The 20,833-nt window shown below is 25.9% G+C and overlaps 2 protein-coding genes across 2 annotated transcripts; one reads left to right on the top strand and one right to left on the bottom strand.

The window, feature by feature from the left end:
- Positions 1 to 1,443: 1,443 nt before the first annotated feature.
- On the bottom strand, positions 1,444 to 2,298 carry LOC107447021 (histone H2A). The gene has a single exon (XM_016061835.4). It carries the CDS (start codon positions 2,014 to 2,016, stop codon positions 1,591 to 1,593), a length of 426 nt encoding a protein of 141 aa, XP_015917321.1. The 5' UTR covers positions 2,017 to 2,298; the 3' UTR covers positions 1,444 to 1,590.
- On the top strand, positions 2,201 to 20,452 carry LOC110282496 (torsin-1A). The gene is made up of 5 exons (XM_043038883.3): positions 2,201 to 2,789; positions 12,420 to 12,682; positions 16,283 to 16,458; positions 18,020 to 18,144; positions 19,351 to 20,452. Exons 1-5 carry the CDS (start codon positions 2,594 to 2,596, stop codon positions 19,587 to 19,589), a joined length of 999 nt encoding a protein of 332 aa, XP_042894817.2. The 5' UTR covers positions 2,201 to 2,593; the 3' UTR covers positions 19,590 to 20,452.
- The last annotated feature ends 381 nt before the right edge of the window (positions 20,453 to 20,833 follow it).

Here is a 20,833-nt window from a genome sequence, read left to right as displayed (position 1 = left end):
TGTGTTTTCCCTGTACATGTTATACGCAATATATTAAGAGGAAACAACAATTACTGTGCTCTTGTGTCAGCTATAATGGGCTAACTATATTTATTAGTTTCAATTGCTGGAAAAATAGCTGAACAGACTTAAATAATGCTATAATAAATTAAATAGTTCAGTAGAGCTGAAATATCATGGTTAAATATCCCATATATTATGCTTTGAGTGGTCACCATTTTTTAAAAGACAAAAACAAAATTCCCTGTATTTTCCAGTGGAATGGCAACCCTGTTGTAGTTAACGTGGTAGATCATAAAATGGAAATATCCCCTTCAACTATTTATCAAGAAAATTTTTCTTGGTTCAAAAATCAATTAATGCATTTTATGGTAATGTACATGAATATTATTGTTAGAAATATTTTGTTAGCAGAATCGTGGCAACATAGTAAAAAAATCTCTCTTTTCTTTTCTGCAGAATTATATTCACAAGTTGCCTTTCTTGTGCATCAGAATGGGAGGGGGGAGAAATGCTTATGATTTTTCTATTTCTATTTAAGATTAATGAAGTAAAAAATTTGGTTTTCTTTTCTGCAAAAATTCTTGTTCTATTTTCTTCATGCAGTTATTACTGATAAACAGATTGCTTTTAAAACTTGATATTATTTATTACAACAACCGAGATTCAAAATGGAAACACAAATTTAGTAACCCCTTATGAAAAGTTCAATACATATTTCATGGTTTTTTTATTTTTTAAGTGATGATAAATTACAAAATGCAAAAAAGGAAATAATTTGTGTGTTATTTTCCTACAAAATATGAGAATATCACCTATAATAAAAAATAATTATTGTGCCTATATTAAATCAACTGAGCGAATAGGATCATTCCCACTTATAGCGAAAATATTATAATTAAATATAAAATATTTCTTCAAAATAAATTCCTCTAAATAATTTACTGACATAAATATTGAAGATCTCCTTTGTATTATAATTTATCAACAGTTAAATTTTCTTTTAGGAACTAACTTATGATTTAAAATGAATCCAACCCGAATAATGCCTTTAACTTATTAATTTCTTTCTTTAACCACATGGATTAATAAGACAAAAGCTATTATCACAAAATAACATAAGCACTGCAAACCTCAGTAGGCAATTTATCACAGATTTATAAGGCACTTTTGGTTCACATCACAGAAATGATTAGAACTTCAATAGAGCACCCAACACTTTAAATCTCTTAGTCAGCTTAAGACTTCAGTACATAATAGATACAAATCAAACTTTTCAAAGAATTTCAGAGGAAACCAAAAAAAATTGTTTTTAAATTTTAAAAAATTTTTTACATCAGAACAATTATAAATCAATAGCAGTAGCACAATCAAAATGGATAGAAACAAAGCATTAAATTTCACAGCAAATTATTAAAAGAAATAATCCCAAGCAGCACAGCATAAGAATCAAAACATATTTATTTAAAAAATTAGCACAAATGTGGAAATTAAAAGCTTTCATTGCCACAGCAAAGTTTCGAGATGAGATTTTTTAAACATGATGACAAATTAACCAATGAAGTCTGGAAAGTTTATACATGATTCACTTTAGAATTCTTGACTGGGCCCTCCCTTCTTGCTGGATTTTCCAGAGCTCGCAGGTCCACCAGATGTCTTCTTGGGTAACAAAACAGCTTGAATATTAGGAAGCACTCCACCCTGAGCAATAGTAACACCAGAGAGTAATTTGTTCAATTCTTCATCATTCCTAACGGCAAGTTGCAAATGGCGAGGAATAATGCGAGTTTTCTTGTTGTCACGGGCTGCATTTCCCGCCAATTCCAGAACTTCAGCCGCTAAATATTCTAATACTGCAGCTAAATAGACTGGTGCTCCTGCTCCAACTCTTTCCGCATAATTACCTTTTCGTAAAAGTCTATGAATTCTACCTACTGGAAATTGCAATCCAGCACGACTAGAACGTGTTTTGCTTTTTCCTCCTTTTGCTTTACCACCTTTTCCACGACCAGACATTTTGCAAAATTAATTAAGCGGATTTCAAAATAATCACAAGTATCAAACGTCGAAAACCTAGGCGAAACGAAAGCGTTATGGCGGGTAATTTTATTGGCGCAAAATTTATAAACTTCGATTTTCAGTTACAGTCACAAACATTAAAAAAAAAAGATATTTGAATATTTTTTTCGTAAAAGAGCACATATTGGAATTCAAATATTACTTACCTCGAAATAAGCAATTTAGAAATTTCTGAACCCTACTGAAAATATTTAAAAATGTATTTTTTAAAAGAACAGTGCTGTAAAGCGAATGAGTAATTCATCTTTAGTTCGATGCTAAGCAAAAGCAGACAGCCGGAAACATACTGAGTAAATAAATTATTGAATCGAAAAGCGGGTAAATTCCCCTATGCAATTTAAAAAAAAAAAAAAAAAAGAAGAAGAAGCTTATCAGCTGAACTTATTGTGATGCATGTTTTTGGCGTATAGACTCTTTATAGCTAAAGTTTAAAAATTTCTATATCTTTTTACCTAAGCATTATTTGCTTTTTAAAGACCCTTCTATAGTTTAAATATGTACTAAAAATATCTCTATGACTAAGATTGCATTTATATTTAGCTTTTTTATTGTGTTTCTTACATTTTTGTGTCAAATTTCTCTATCTATGGATCCTATTACTGCCACATTTATTGGACTTTTCTTGTCTATTGGTTATGCTGGGTGGAATTACGCCAATTGCATAAATAATGAATGCTGTGATAAAACGTGGATAAATTACGACTTAGCTGGTTTGTTAATGTATTTTACTTTTTTTAAATGATAATTAATCATCTTTGCTTGGTTCAAATCGTTTAGTATAGCCCTTAGGTATCAGATGCGTAACGCATTCAGTGCCTTTTATTTCATAATTTATGTCAGCAAACACAATTTATGTCAGTCTGAACAAAATATCTCAAAACTTAACCTTTAAGATCAAATAATTATCAAATTTCAGCTTTCTATGAAATAAAAAACTAGAACTGTTTTATCAGCAGTTTACACCCGTTATATTGGCGATTTTATTTTCATCGCCAGCTAATTTTGACTCCAACTATTGCGACTTCCCAGAACAAAATTAAATATTGCCAGCATATAAATCAGTATTTATCATTATCATCAGTTATTTATCAGTATTTCATATTTTTTATCAACACAGACTTAAATTTTACTAGTGAAAAACATTGTAGACCTAAAATCCAATCTTAGCCCTAGACGACAGTTTTATTATCAGTATGCACTATGCAAATAGTATGCCGAATAAACGCATCTCAGGCTGTGGCACTTAACCTTACAAAAGCCTCAGGGTATGATATACCAGGCAAAAGTATCCTGAGCGGTAGCACTTTTATAAAAAATATCAGTAAGATACCTGAGTATCTTTATGCAAATCAGTAAGAAAATCATCAATGTATGTTAAATTGCAAATATTATTGAAACAAAAATACATCAGATAATAGACCGAACTATTTCCCCCAAGCAACATTTCTATTACTGATTTGCATAAAATTATAAAACAAAATAAGATAATAAAATATAAATGCATGAAAATTCGCCTGAAAGCTATAATCAGGGGTAATTGTGATCTAGATGTTTCTTATCATTCTTCCGGGTCTTTTTCTAAATGTTGTTAATGAGACGCTTACATGTTATTCTTTTGATTTTGTGGATATGTAAATTTTTTGAATATTTGGAACTGCACCGGGATCTGCTAAGATCTGACTTCTTATTCATACAATTTTAATATCAATTTTCGTATATGTATGTTTTTTAAAAGTTACACATTGCAATTCGAATTTACGCTATTTAAAAATCCAATATCGCGATGCTCGATTATTTGTATTGACTTGTTTTCAAAACCTAATATTCTGATTGGTATTCATGTGAGTTTAAAATTCAATATTGAGATTCGTATTTATGCGGTTGTTATATCATTGATCCATTTTCATATTTATATGTAATTTGAAAACTACGCAATGCGATTCTTATTCATACGATCTAAAAATTATACATATTGATTCATATTTACGCGATTTAAGAATTTAATATCAAAACTTGTATTTTCGCATTTTTAAAATCCAATATTGCGATTCTTGTAAGAAGTAATTTTTTTCTTGAATTAGTTATTGAAAAATTGTCATTCTTTATTAGTAGGTAATTTAATTATAAATGTTAGTTAAAAAAAGTATGTTAAATACTTTTTTAACAGACCTCTGTTACGACTTTCCTATATGTTTCTGGAAGCCTGAATGCCATTCATGAATTTTAATCTGGGTAAAATATGTTTGTTTTTTTTCATTTATATTTCTTTAAATTATAAACTGTTAATATGATAAAAGAAACATCAAGAAACAAATTGGTGCACTATTAAAAAAACTAGCAGTTAAATTATGTAGATGAAGTGTTGCAATGAGATTATTAATTAAAACTTAAATAAGAATAATAATATCATTCATTCATGATATTATTAAATCTCATTTAAATTCATGATGAATATTATTTATTTTGAATTTTTTTTTTAATTAAGTGAATAAGAGTATGAAAATATGCATATACAAGCTGTTAAAGCAATGGCCTTCCTTATTGAGCATTAGTGAACACAATTAATATTTATGTGAGAAAAATAAAAAAATTTGTCGAAATCTACTGAATTACTGCTTAGGAAAACAAGACTGAAAATATAAAAACCAGTCTGAGTGCCCTAGGGAACAGAAAGGATGTTATATATGATTTTTATTAATGCCTCAAAATTAATTTAAAAAAATACATTGTAATAATTTGAGCTACACTATTCTCCGTTACCTCAGGCAATCAAACTGGTTTTGATGTTTTCATTCCCAATTTCTCTGTTGCAATTTGTTAGATTATATGATAATATTCATCTTTTTTCATTGTTTGAAGACTAATTTGTGCATAGTTTTTTTAAATCGTAGAAAATGGCTTTTTACGATTCTAAAGCAATAAGAGAAACTATATACATTATTTTTAAATAATTTTTAACCAATAATTAGTAATAGTAACTAATAATTAAATGTCAAAAATTGAGTTTATGGATGAAGTTCTATTAGATGAATGGTTTTATTTGAAGGAAGTAAATGTGGATAAAATATTTGTATTTGAAATTAAAAAATCTTACTTTTACTTTCTCTTATAAAAGTTTTACGAATCAGCAAATCTGTTTAGACAACCATTATTTTATTTTTAAGGTAACATTGAAATTATTTTTTAAATGAATAATTACTTAAAGCAAATGACATTTATACGATGATTGCATAGTTAAGTTTTATAAATTTACATACTTTAATTATTATTAGTTTAAATTTTCAAGATAGTATCCGAATCAAGATATAATTAGAAAATGTGCATGTTAAATAAAATTATAAAACTATTTTTGAAAAATAAATCTGTTTCGGAGTTATAAAAATGTATTTTTTAGTTTTGTTATGAATAAGTAAGAAACATATAAGATGTAGAGCTTGAGTTACTTGAGATTTTTTTTTGAAGCAAGTCGGCACATTCAGTACGCAATCCTTTTCCTTTGACAGTATTCAGTCAATTAGTAACCACATTTCCCAGCATAGAAGTAGAGGAGGTCGAAGGACAAGTTTTCAGTTTGATGGCTTTAAATTATCACTATCGTGGAGTCGTAAGTGAACAAAAAAATTGCTTCACTCTTTCTGTAAGTCCGAAGGCAAATGAAAGCGCCTGTCTCAAAAAGTAGCATGCCATGATGTATGCGTTAGAAACAGGCCCGTCGCTAACCGATTTGAGAGAGGGGTGTTGAAGTTTATTTTGCCGACTGCCAGGGTTGGGTTTTTGACGTCAAAAAGTGGTTTTTGACATGACAAGGGTATAATACTGGTTTAAACCGTCAAAAACCTGTCAAAAATGTCAAAAACTGAAGTTTGCCAAGAAAATATATAAACTTCAAAACTACCAACAGTTGCCATGCATTATATTAAAATTTAATTATACTATAGGTAATCAGCAGGTTTTAAAATATTTTTTAATTAAAATTAAGGTAAAATAACAGATTTAAAATCTCAGAAATTTATATTCAAATGCATGTGCAGAAAAATTTTGCACAAAAATTGTTTAAATATTTATATTTAAAAAATTTTTTTTTCTTTTTGATACTTAAGAAAATTAAAAGTTTATTACTATGCATTTTTGACATATAAGGAACATATAACTAATATTTATAAGGAACTTACAAGTTATGTTGTATAAATACAAACTTGATACAAGATACAAGTGTATAAAAAAAAATTTTAATGTTATACCGAGTATCTTTATTATCCAATATGTTAATTTGAATTTAAAAGTAGTTATATTTATGAATAATGATAAATATAATTCATATTTTTTTATTATATTTATTTATAATTATTACACTTATCATTTTAAAACAATTTTTATCTCTAAATTTTTTTTTCTCCACTTGTATTAAGAATACAAATAATGCATATCTTGAAAGCAAGAAGTAATTATTCAACAGCTGAATATTTAGATATTCAACAAAACTATATCATATTCAGCAAAATGAAATTCACAAGTATTTGGATAAACTAAATTTTCAGCATAGTAAATGAATAGGCTGAATATACTGTAAATCGACACTAACTACTCAGTGTATTTAACAGTATTATTCTTTAAAAATGTCTAATTTTTAGTATAATCTATACTATACACTAAATTTGGTTAAAAATAAATTTCTTAATAATATCACTGCAGATTTTCAATAACACATGAAAATGAATACATAATATTACAAAAGATGTGAGTTTTCAAAAGTACAAGATTTTGGTTACTATTCAAAATATAAGTGTTTCTTCAAAATTTTAAATTTATTTTTTCTAGAACATATTTAGAAACACTATCCTTTAAAAAATATATAAATTTTATGTATTAATTAAATTTCACATATGAATATAGGTTTTTGACATTTTTGACAGTGAGGTTTTTGACGTGACGGTTTAAACCATGGTTTAAACTGTCAAAAACTGTCACATGTCAAAAACCTGCCAACCCTGCCGACTGCCATATATATATATATATATATATATATATATATATATATATATATATATATATATATATATATATATATATATATATACGCACACACAATTTGCATATGGTTAAAGCTTGATAATCAAAGGTAAAACAAAACAGATAAAAGACTTCAAATGCGCCACAAAACTTGAGCTTCCAATTTTGAAATCATTTCGACTAGTTGTAAACATAATGCTATTCATCGAAAAAATTTTTACAGCACTTATAAATGCAACTGCCATAGGTGAAAAATGTGGTATTATTGATAACTAAATAGTACCAGTAATTATTCAAAATAATACAAAGAAAATATAGTTTTTACATTTCTATTAATTTTAATTATTAAAATTGTTACAAAATATTAAAGAAAAAAACTATTTTTAAATAAACTGAAACTTATTCAATTAAAATAAGTTTTCAGTAATAGTAATCAGTAATTATTTGTGGAAATAATTTTAAAAAATAAAGTTGTAAATTTAAATGTTTTTCAATGCAACTTTAAGATACTTTTTACTCTATATCATACCTGCCAACTTTCACTCTTTACGATAATGGATTTTCAGAGTGGTTGTAAAACAATAAACGAAAAACAATTTGACTCAAAAATATATTTATATTTCGATCTCGTTGAAATTCGGTTTCTCATAGATTATTATGCTTTTATATATTTATTATAATTATTTATATGTAGTGGTGGTCAAACTCATTTATATTTATCATTATAATTCAAAAAGTTAATTGGAATAACCTGAGTATTGCTACCACTTTAAATATGAAAATAAAATCTTCCGGAAGAGTTGGCAGGTATGCTATATTTAAATATTTTTTGAAAAATCACTCAGTAATTAAAATTTATCTTTCGTTTCATCTAAACGTTACCGTAAGCTAATTAAAGAAACTGTTTGTAGATAAGAAAGTAAGTCATAATCAAAAAATACAGTCTTCTATAAGATATTGATTCAAAACAAAATTCACTCAAAAGTAAATTGTTCTTTCATTTTTAAAAAAAATAAGAAAAATGATGTAGAAAAACATTGAAAATATTTGCCATTTAACTTATAAATGAAGAAATACACATAAAAATGATAAAAAATTAAGATATTAATAAAATTACATTATATTATATTAGCTACATAAATTTTCTTCGACATTGTTTTAAAAGTAAAAAATATTCTGCCCATTTATCAAGCTTAATATTGTCAAAATCTTTTTCTGCTTTGAGTAAAAGCAGTGAATTTAGGCGTTCTGTGGTCATTGTTGTTCGAAGATAGTTTTTAATCAATTTCATCTTGCTGAAAATTCCTTCATTTGTCGCAACTGTCATTGGTGCAGTTATCGCTAATAGATTTAACAATAAAAACTTATGAAAGCATTTATGCTAAAATGATTATTCTGCATTTTTAATACAAAACTGTGAATTGAATTTTTACATAATTACAAAATTATTAAGTTTTTTTTGTACTAATAATTAACTTAAACAAATGAAAAATTGTTAACTTTAGTCAAAAAGATAATATAAAAACATTAAATACATAAGAAATACAGCAAAATAGCTAGAAAGAATTATTTATCAAAAAAAATTGAAACTTTTCTATTTTTAATCACCTTACATTTTCAATAAAATAAGCATTAGTACATTTTTGTTCATAAAAGATTGCAGTTTGGACTTATAAAAACAAAGCGTACGAACAAATATAGAATTCGATATTTGAAATTTCAATTAAATAAGATCTAAAAAAAATAACTTCAACTGAAAAAATATTTTTAAAAAAATACTATTTAAAACTCAAAATAAAAAGTAAAAAACTGAAAAAGAATTCCAATTTTCAGAATTCAAATGTTATCTTCTTCCATCCCTAGCTCCTACTAATGAATATAAATAACATAACGTTTTTAATTGCTCTTTTTTTTTTTTTTTTTAAATCATTTTACTGCATAAAAGAGATTAAAAAATAATTTTATCTGCTTCATGAAAATCAATTTTTACCCATATATATATATTTTTAAAAAAAATTCTTTTTTGAGAAAGTCTTAAAACCTAAATTTTTAAGCAATAATTAAGGAAATAATTAAATTTGAAAATAATAACACATTTAATGCAATTTAATTAAACTTAATATTTAAACAACAAGACTGCAAATAATAAATATGTATTCATAAAAAAAAAATTAAACTTACATTCAAAACTTAAAAGCTGCGGTAGATTGGATGATCGTTGGCTTGTAAGCGAATTTTCTATTTCATTCAATAATAATATGGATTTATAAAATACGCTTTGAGTAGCTATGTACCCGTACTAGACAGTTAAAAACAGGTCAGTGAAGTAATTGGTACCACAGCTGCATGTGCATTGAACCCCGTCCTTCCCCTTCTTAACGACGTGGGAAAAGATATTGTCTTTATTCTTAGAAAGAGTAAGAGAAAATATAGCTTAGGGCATTTCTAGCTAACATTTAAAACACCCTCGATTTTTCAAGTTGACAAAAATATCCGGGGTTTTGTCTGCTGCTTCACAAGATCAGAATCGCAGGACCATCCTTTTTTTTTCTTTTTCGCTTTTTCATAGTGCCGGTAACGGCTAGATCAAACAGAATTGCCACTTTTCCGTGAATATTCGGAATGGAAGAATTCCTCTATTTTCACCGTATTTTTATTGAAATAATTAATGAATCCAAAATTACAATATGTAATACTTTGAACTCTGCAACCTTCCACAAATTGTGTGAAATAATTGAAGTGTTGATTCGATTGAGTGTAACTAACTCAATTTAATGTTTCAGAATTCTTAGGATTCTTGAAAAAAAATATTAAAAACAAAATATAATATTTTATTTTCGGAACAGAAACTTTTATAAAGGTGAATTGAGGATCACAAATATGTTTACTATTTTCCATAGAGTATATCAAATTTTGTTGTGATGATTAATTGTTCTAAAGATATGAATTGGTCCCTCAACAATTTATTTTAGGTTAAAAAAATTTTAACTCAAATAATAATCCAATCATCATAGAATTTTAAAAGTTATGGACTGAAGGGTAGTTAACAAATTAAATGTTTTTTTTTTTTTTTAAATGTTTAAAGTCCTTTGGAGTTAGTAAAATTCTTCATAGTAAAAAAATAGCTTTTACTAATTGAAAATATAAATTATTTAATAATTTGTGGTGTTTAAACAAAATTTAACAATTTAAATAAGATATTTTGAATAATAAAGGTACTCTTATTTGTAATTTTTCCCCAATATTTTGAAGGTAAAAGAAAAAAAAATAGGTTGCATCACCGACACGATTATTTCATTTAAAATTTATTAATTCTTTAAAAAAGACTCGTGTAAGTTCACCACTTCCTTTAAAAAAAATTACTTAAACCTCTAATAAAGAGTTACTATAATTCAGATAATTAATATCTGACTTTTATTATACATTATTAGCTAACTAAAAATTAAGGTCACTGAAATTTTTTTAAATTTTAGAATGCGTCGTTGAAACAATAATAAATGAGAAATGGTTTTCGAGATTTTGGCTTGTAATATCGGTCATCTTGCTTTGAATTATCATAAATTGTTACTCTTGGAGGAGAAAAAAAAACTAAATTTAAAAACATAATTCATAACAAGATTCGCCGAGTCGGGTCTGGAATCCCGAAATGGACGAAACTCAGATAACATTGGAATCCGTTTAAATCTCATCACCAATGAAATATCCGATAATAAAAGAATTTCGGCACAGTCGGGATCTTGGCTTGTATTATCAGTCATCTTGCTTTGAATCACCATAAATTGTTACCCTTGGAGGAGAAAAAAAAACTAATTTTAAAAACACAATTCATAACAAGATTCGCCAAGTCGGGTCTGGGATCCCGAAATGGACGAAACTCAGATAACATTGAAATCCGTTTAAATCACATCACCAATGATATATCCGATAATAAAAAAATTTCGGCAAAGTCGGGATTTTGGCTTGCTCTATCGATCATCTTGCTTGGAAATATCTTAAATTGTTACTCTTGGAGGAGAAAAAAAACTAAATTTAAAAACACAATTCATAACAAGATTCGCCGAGTCGGGTCTGGGATCCCGAAATGGACGAAACTCAGGTAACATTGAAATCCGTTTAAATCTCATCACCAGTGAAATATCCGATAAAAGAATTTCGGCAAAGTCGGGATTTTGGCTTGTATTATCGGTCATCGTGCTTTAAATTATCATAAATGGTTACTCTTGGAGGAGAAAAAAAACTAAATTTAAAAACACAATTCATAACAAGATTTGCCGAGTCGGGTCTGGGATCCCGAAATGGACGAAACTCAGATAACATTGAAATCTGTTTAAATCTCATCACCAATGAAATATCCGATAATAAAAGAATTTCGGCACAGACGGGATTTTGGCTTGTATTATCGGCCATCTTGCTTTGAATTATCATAAATGGTTACTCTTGGAGGAGAAAAAAGAAACTAAATTTAAAAACACAATTCATAACAAGATTCGCCATGTCGGGTCTGGGATCCCGAAATGGACGAAGCTCGGATAACATTGAAATCCGTTTAAATCTCATCACCAATGTGAAAAATCCGACAATGAAAGAATTTCGGCGAAGTCGGGATTTAATTTTGACCTTTAAAAAAAAAAGAGGGGGGGGAAAAGCCGACTCAACCTGAATTTGCCGACTGGATGATATCGCTGGGGGGTGAGACCCCCCCTCCGTTGAGGACGGGCCTGGTTAGAAATTAGGGGTGTAGCGAATATTTGGCCACTAATAGGTATTCAACCCTTTTGCCGAGTGTTCAGCAAAATATTCAGTGAAATATTTTTTGGGAAAAAAACAAAGTTTTTTTTTTTTTTAATTAATTTTTTGAATATATTTTTTGACTAAAAAATTATCTAAAATCTTATTTTTTACTATACATTGCTTCTGACAATGTTTAAGCAATCTGAAGATAACCCCTTATTTTCATATAAATTGTAACTGTTTTGTTACAATTTATATGAAACTGTGAAGTTTTATTCTTTATTTTTACAGCATTATTATTCTTTATATTATTTATCTGAATCTTATATAAATGTCAAAAGAGATATACTAAAACAATATCAATTAAGTGATTCATTTTGGTATGCTTCTATAAATTAACTGCATTACTAGCTACAGAAAAATTTATAGCTGAGAAGAAGTTTATTTTACTTAAGCAACCAAAAATAATATTACCTACTTTACTTTTTTTACTTGTCTCTATATTAAGTAGCTAAGTTTTTAGTTTTATCAAATAAATATCAAGCATTATCGAAAAAATTTTACTATAGCATAATTGTAATTTATGTTTCTTATTTTAGGTTTAAAAGGCGACCTTAGAGATAATCTATTTGGTCAGCACCTAGTTGAGTCTGTTGTATTAAAAACTGTTAAAGCTCATATGAATAGAAAAGATCCAAAGAAAGCCCTTGTTATGGCATTTCATGGTGACACAGGCAGTGGAAAAAATCATGTTAGCAAAATTATTACACGGAATATGTTTAAAGAGAGTTCAAGTAAATTTTCTCACCTCTACATTGGTACTACCGATTTTCCTTACTCAGATGACGTAAAACGTTACAAGGTAATGAGTTTTTTTTTTTTTTTCTCTTTATTTAATGAAAAATCCATTTGTTTGCTGTTTCTTTTATAGTTAGATTATTTCTAGTACTTTTATAATTGATGGATATTCTATTTAAATTAACTTTTTCAGCGCTTTTATTCTTCTTTGTCATGTTCAAGACTAGGGATGTAAAGAATAGTGATTTAGCCGAATACTGAATATTCAGCCTAAAATATTGACCAAATAACGAATATTTGGCTGCCGTATAACAACCTTTTTCTTTAAAAAAAATCATCAATAAATATTTTGTTATATAAATGAATAAGTTAAGTCAATATTAAAAATTTATCAAAACTTAGCTGCATTATTGGTATGGGGTAAGGGGAAGGAAAACTTTAATAAAAATGTTTAAGATAGTAAAGCTAATTAAGTATTAAGATAATTAGAAATATTTAAGATGAATTAAAACTAACTAACAACTATTTAAAAAAATGAAACCTGTGAATTTGAACAAAAAGAGAAATATCGTCTTAATTCTTTTTAAAAAAAATTAATGCTAAAAATAATATTTTCCGGAAAAACGTTATTCATAAAATGTTATTAAAAGACTTTTTTTAAAAAAAGAAGAAGAAAAGAAAAAAAACGCTATCAGAAATGTTTTTAAAAATGCCCATAAAAAAATTTATTATACATAATATAAGCAAAACATAAATTTTTTTATTTTAATTTCAAAAGAAAATTTTTAAGTAAACTTCCTTCTCAGTTTCCAATTAATGAGTTTCAAGAAAAGTTGAAGTTTAAAATCTAATAGAAACCCTCATAATTGCCATGTCGTAATAAAATCGTCTATAAAAACTAAAGTTTTTTGTAAAAGAAAATAGGAAAAGATATAAGCCAAAATAAAAATTGTTCTTATTTTTTAAATGAATGATATGGCGCTAAAAATCTCAATTTAACTTTTTCACATGAAAAAAGTGACCCAAAAGAATAACGTTCAGGTTCATTAGAAATGTTCCTTATGAAATGCTGTCATAATAAAAACAATAATACAAATTAAAAGTTAATAAAAAAGCAAAAGAGAAGCTGAAAGAAAAAATTTTCTTAGTTCTGTAATATAACTTTAACATTGAGAATCACATGTTACTGGTTATCTGTCTTACAGTGCAGAAAAAAAATGATAATAGAAGAACGAAGTCTATTAGAAATGCTCCGCTATAGCTAATACGAAAAAAATTTAAAAAAAATAGGAAAAAAGTTCCCAATTTTTAAAACATAAGTGATGTATGGTTAGGCTTAGCTAAGTGTTGTATGATAAGGATATGATATGTTTTTTCTGTGTCAGCTTTAGTAAGTATATAATACTCTATATTTTAGGATGAAAAATAATTTACTTGTTTGATCATAGCCCTACATAGTAATTTTAACACAAAAAACAAAATTTCTTTTATATTTTAATCATAAAAAATATTAGGGGGAAGTAGCAATATAACATATTATACAATAAAAAAAATTACCAAAATAGCATAATGTATATTTTAGTGAGCATATTTAAAAATAAAGATGAGTTTTCACACAAGTTTCTGTTTTTGTATGCACTTTTTTCATGGAAAACAAAACAATTTCTTTAAAATAACAAATTTGAAAAAATTTTTTAAACAAAATAGATAAGTTATGCTTCATATTTAATCCATATGAATCAAAATTAGATAAAATGAATCAAAATTTTTGGTGAAATGAATTTATTGGTTTGATTTTAGAGTCTTTAAAAAAAAAAAGTTTATTTTATACCCACTTTACCCCCATCTGATCCTAAGTATTATTAAGTATAATTTCATACATTTATTTCACAATTTGCATGTCTTCTAAGTATCTATTCACTTCCTTGTCTCTGATAATTTTGCATCTGAGCTCCCATTTCTAAATACAAACTAAATAGCTTCAAGAGTTATTGACAGAAAAGAGCCAATTAGTTCATGTTCTATTATGATCCATTTGATAAGATCATATCTTCCTACATGAAAATCAGCTATTCATAAAATGTGACAGTTTGGTGGTAATACAGACAAATGTTACATGATGTTAAAAATAACTCAATTTGATTGCGTGCTGCACAAAACTTAGAAAATATTTAAAATATACATAAATTTTTATAGTGAGTATTCTGAGTAAGCGATACTAAGTTCAATTTTTAATTACTGGAAGCATTTTTAGTGTAATTATTAAAAGAATTAGCTTTAAAAAAAATTTTCCCATGATGGAAAGATTTGTGCCCATTTAAAAAGTCAAGACTCCTTCAAATCAAAGTAAAGATTAATTCAAAGTAAAAATTAATTCAAGCACCAAATTATGAGAGAAAATTTTAAAATAATCATTTTTATTTTATTCTTTTATTTTATGTGCTTATACTGGTTTTATTTTATTTATTGACTAGAAAAGTCTAGCAGAAAGTCAAGCCTACTCTCTCTATAGTAAGCAAAAATCATAATTTTAAAAAAATGACACAAAATCAGAATTTTGTTTTTTTAATTTAATTTGTTTAAATTAGATTTTTTTCATTTTTATTTATATGTACTAATTAAAGTTTTCATAAAATATATTAACAATGCAATATCTTAATAATTTTAATTTCTGTTTTTAAAAAAAAAATTTATTTTACAAATACTTTATTTCTATCTAAAATGGTTAAAATTATTATATAATTATTACAAATTATTATTATTATATAATTATTACAAATTATTCATTAAAAAATGAAAAGAAGGTTGTTTTAATTCAAACTCAATACTTTCATAAATTTGTAAAAATAAACCAAATTCGTTATTTAGATATTAAATGAAGAATAAATTAATTTAGATCACGAAATATAAAAAATATCAGTTATTTATAATTGTTCTTTGCAGACCAAGTCTTTTTTTCACAATTTGTATAAACAAACCATGCATTTTAAAAGTATTTTTATTTAAATATACATAAAACTAAATTGGTATAATTGAATCATGTTTATTAAATTTAAATATTTCATATCACTTCAATCCATAATTAGTCTTTTATTTATTAGTGTATTCGATAATTTACTTGCTTTATTCTCACATTCTTTCTCTGAATAAAATCTTCAATTTCAATGAGATCAAACTGTAAAAGAAAACAAAAAAAATTCGCATTTAGGAATATGTTCATATTTTATGTATCCTAAATATTTTTTTTGAAACAATAATTGTTTTTTATTAAAAAAATTGGTTCATTTAAATCAATGTCTTCTTTAAAATGCTAGTGATTTGAATCATGCCAACTTCGTCTGTATTTACTACTTAATTGTTCTTTTTTTGAATTAAACAAATAAATTTACTTTAAATAAGTTCAGCAAATTTTTGATTTATAATTTTTTTAAGAAATAATATTTTAAATATTCAGGCTTTTAAACTTATTTTCTTAACTTTTAAAATATGTTAACTTTGCACTAATCCTCTAATGGTCTAGAGTCACCTGATAAACAAAATAATTTTTGTCCTTTTCCGCATACTTTTTTTAAAAAAATTGTTTTAGCTTATTGCCTTTTCAAAAATTTCTTAATGCTCTTTGCTTTCTTTTTCTTAAAAACTAAAAATTTCTTCTGTCTTATAGGATAAACTAAAGAAAGAAATTGAAGAAAAGACCAAATTGTGTGAAAGATCTTTATTTATTTTCGATGAGATAGATAAAATTCCTCCTGGTGTTCTGGATGTTTTGACGCCCTATCTAGATTATCACGAGTCTGTAAGAGGCGTAGATTATCGCAAGAATATTTTTATATTTTTAAGGTAAAAAGTATGCTGAAAAATACTTTCAATTACAAATTTAGCTCATTTGTCGTAACATTGCTTTATTTTTCAAATGTAATCTGGTAAATGTGACGCTGGAAATTTAGTAGGTAATATTAAGCATGTATGACATTGGCACTTCATAAAATCATTTATTTTTCTTTAATAAATGCAGGGAATTAAAAAGTTTGGTATAGTTCAGACTTAGTTTATTGACAAATATTTCGGCTTTTAATAATATTAATCAATAGTTAGATAGTTTATTTATTAATTTAAATTAAATTTCAATAAATAATTATAAGCATTAAGAAGAAGAATTATCTTTGATTTTTTTTTTTTTACGACTAAAAACTTGTTTTAGTTATCTCTTAATCTTTAAAAATGCATTTTTTATTTTAAAGACTTAAGAAATTAGTGCTATTACTGTATTTGATAACCTTTAACCTTCAATGTTGTTTCTGGATGTATTTTTGCTATGTAACGTGCCTCGTAAGGTGGTTCAAAGTACACCAGCCTCACTGTACTATTAATCAAATTTTTTTTTTAATAATTTTTAAAAAATTCATGAATAGTGAGATGTTTTGTAGAGAGAAATAAACTATATGGATTTCATTAAATGACAAAAATAAAAACTGTAAAGTGAACCAACTTACCTTAGTTTCCATGTATCTTAGAAAAATTTTTCCCCTGTCAAATTATAGTTCTATTTTGTAATGAAAATGTGTGTGTATTTTTTTAGGGACATTTAAACCCTGTTCAAATCATTATAACCAAAGATCTCACTTCTGTATAAAATAACAATGCCCTTACAGAATTTTTTTTTGGTACATGTTAGTTGTACTTGTATTTTTTTCTTTACTTAAAAAATAACACTATATGTGATTATTGATCTGATAAATCTGCATCTTCTGATCATAAATTGTTTTATCCCTTAATCTTCTATCTTTTTCCATCATTTTTAATATTTTGGAAATAAGAAGTATATTTTCTGGTCATTGTAGATTTATCTTGTGCCGACTATAAAAAAAAATAATAATAAATAAATAAAATAAAGTCGGGACTTAATCCTAGTGAAAAATTTTAAAATTTTTTATTACAGAAAATAGGATTCATGGATACCCTAACGCATTATAAGAATTTGATAATTCTAAGGATAGTTTATTTTAAAACTAAGATGTTAAGAAGTCAACCACATGTTAACAAATTGCTATTTAATATAATTAATTTAAATAAATCAATATTCACGCAAGTATTCATTAAGTATAATGAACAGAAATTGTGATTACTAAAACTCGTATGAACAAAATAATAATAATAATAATTGGTTGTATATAAATGAACTTCTGTAACAAGAGCTATATTTTAACTACTTGTTACCTTGTAAAAAAAGAGTAAAAGAAAGAATTTTGCAGGCCATTTTTAGAATTTCTGGTTTTTTAATGAAATAAAAACTTTTTATCAATTATTGCATTATTATATTTTTGTACAAGGTACATTCTGCATTTTTTATAAAAATTTTACTTTGAATTTTAATATTTACAACATCTTTTAATAATTTTAGTAATGCTGGTGCCATAAATATCACACGAGTTGCCTTAGATTTCTGGGCTGATGGAAAAACGAGAGAGGATATTACTTTAAAAGACTTGGAACACTTGGTTAATAAAGGAGCTTTTAATGAAAAGGGTATCAATTATTTTCATTTCCATTATAGCTTTATTAATTATAACTGTAGTTCATTATAACTTTATTAATTAATTATTTTCATTATAACTTTAATTGACAATGATTTTTTGAATGTTTTGAGGGTAAAAAAAAAAAAATTTGGTCCCATACTGAGGTTTCTGAAAATATAGTACCGGGGTGCACAACCTGCCGTCCCTGCCAATTCTCTATCTCCTCCCCCACCCGCAGCAATCAACAAATTTTTTAAAAAACTAATTCTTTTTTTTGAAAAATGAAAAAATTATTTTAAATATAAGTTTTTGTGCACCCAATCTCAATCAATGTAGCTTTTCAATAGCTTTTTTTTTCGATTTTTAACACTGCAAATTTTTGCATAGTTTTGAAAATCCCAATATTTTTAATACGTCATTATTATGATACACGAATTTTGAATTTTAGTTATCACTTTTGACGCTTTTCGTCAGTGCCAATTTCATCATAAATCCAGTGAGTTTTCGGTGGTTATTGCTAGCCATTTTTACTTAGTTTCTGAAATCGCGACTTTTGAAAATTATGAAAAGCTTTATTTGCATAAACTCTATAACAAATCTACTGCATAACCACTTCATTATTAAAACAAAAAATAAGAGAGAAATTTAATGTTAAAAGCAATTTAAAAAGAAAACTTTATTATTAAGTAAGTGTATACAATAGAAGAATTTATCAGTCGGTAAAAATAACCACACCCACAAGCTTTTTGCTCAAATTCCATCATCCTTTCAAAATAGGAAATACAAATTGAAGCAAATAAGAATTCCTTTTTCTGTTATTTTTAACATAATTCATAGAATTCTACTGAAATGTTTTTTAAAAGTAAGTATATTCTCATATACTGAATAAATTGTCGCTGACTGAGCTCAAATTGTAATAACTGTAATTTATGATAAATTAACAGTTTAGCAGTATATTTAAATATGTCATGTTACAGTGCTTAGATACATAAAAGTAAATACTAAAAAAAATATTTGTGCAAAAAATGTATTTTATTTTATAATCGTCATTGAACAGCTGACACAATTTTGAGATTACATGTTCCATTGTTCAACTCCATAGCCCTGTAATTTTAAACCCAATCCAGAGGACAAGGGAGTTCCTGAAATTTTAGTTTACTTGTTTGAAACAAACTACTGCTTGAAAACTTAATTGTATTTGCTTACTATATTTCAGGTGGTTTGCAGCATAGTGATATTGTGACAAAAGAATTGATTGATGTATATGTTCCTTTTTTACCTTTGGAGAAGAAACATATAAAAGAGTGCATCATTTCAGAACTTAAACGCCAAAATTTAAGGGGTGACGTAAACATGATTGCTGATCAGCTTGAGTATTTTCCTGCAGAAATGGAATTATTTTCTGTCTATGGGTGTAAAAAAGTTGCTGCCAAAATTGATATTTATGCAAGTTAAAAAGCTTATTTTTTTAAATGTATATAAATATATATATATAAGAGGTTGCTTTGTAACGAAAAGCAATCATTCAAAATGTTTTAATGCAAACTATTTTAATTGTGATTTCTCTAACTCCTTTTTTAATCGTTCTTTTTAAAAGATCACATTGTGTTAATGTGGCTTCTTTTAGTTATTTTTCAATTTTAAGAGGAATATTATGAATGCCCATATTTTTTTATGGCAAAGAATTTTTTTAATTTGTTTTGTATCAGTTAGAAAATTTTGCAACAATAAACAAGCATAATATATGGTAAATCATGTAATTAAAAACAAATGCTTTTAAAGCATTATATCAAAATGAGTTAAAAGTATCTATAATTTTTATAAATAAGTTTATTAGTTGCTGAAATTTTATATTAAAAATAATAAAAATTTATATTCACTTAAACTGATTAAAAAGTTCTCTATGTCATAATTATAGTTTTAACTGCTGTATGTATATGTAATATGTGTATTTTATGTTTTATCTTCATTTTTTTTCTTTTTCAGTATTGAATTTAAATGTTCTTACAGCGACAGTATTGTTTTTTATGTATTTTGTTTTGTTACTTAAAAGTTTTACTAATTCAATTATTTTATTTATGTCTATTTACAGTTTGTTCTATTCAGAAATGTTTAAATTTTACTATGATCCATCTATTTGACTTCACTGGTATAATTATTATAATTTGGATATTTGAAAATATTGCTTTACACTCCATAGTTTAAAATTTTAAGTTGCTATTTTATATTGTAATTGTTATATTTTTTTATTGTTATGTTTCATTGTCTTTTATATTTTTATACCATTTTGTATAAAATAATAAATAATGAAAATGTCATATGGACTTCTTTTTTATTAACGCAAACATTTTTGTTTGTTTTAATATGCTGCACTGATTTATACTATAGTTTAAACCATTTCATAGATAAAAACAAGGCACTTATGTTTTTATTTATCAATCAAATTAGCTCATTGTTTATTATTTCTTAAATATATTTATTAAAACTATATGTATGAATTCTCCCAAACCTCGATAACTTCAACTCTAAAGGGAAAGAAAAAAAATTTTCACATTAAAAGTAGTTCAGTTTATACTTTAGAAGAAAAAAATTTTACAGTACACAAACGTTTTATATTATTTATATCTGTTATCTATTTTCAATTCTAATCTTAAATTTCTATTATGAATATATAAATCATCTCAATAAATGTTTTTATT

The sequence above is a fragment of the Parasteatoda tepidariorum genome, chromosome 3 (genome assembly GCF_982258835.1).
Source record: "Parasteatoda tepidariorum strain Cologne lab strain chromosome 3, Ptep-v5.0, whole genome shotgun sequence".
NCBI lineage: Eukaryota > Metazoa > Arthropoda > Arachnida > Araneae > Theridiidae > Parasteatoda > Parasteatoda tepidariorum.
Note: the sequence above shows the minus strand (reverse complement) of the source record. Positions and strands in the feature narration are given on the sequence as shown.

Coding starts and splice junctions, on each gene's coding strand:
- LOC110282496 (XM_043038883.3), top strand. CDS start 2,594: ATGACTAAGATTGCATTTATATTTAGCTTTTTTATTGTGTTTCTTACA. Junction 2,790..12,419: donor GATAAATTACGACTTAGCTG/GTTTGTTAATGT, acceptor TTCTTATTTTAG/GTTTAAAAGGCGACCTTAGA. Junction 18,145..19,350: donor AGGAGCTTTTAATGAAAAGG/GTATCAATTATT, acceptor ACTATATTTCAG/GTGGTTTGCAGCATAGTGAT.
- LOC107447021 (XM_016061835.4), bottom strand. CDS start 2,016: ATGTCTGGTCGTGGAAAAGGTGGTAAAGCAAAAGGAGGAAAAAGCAAA.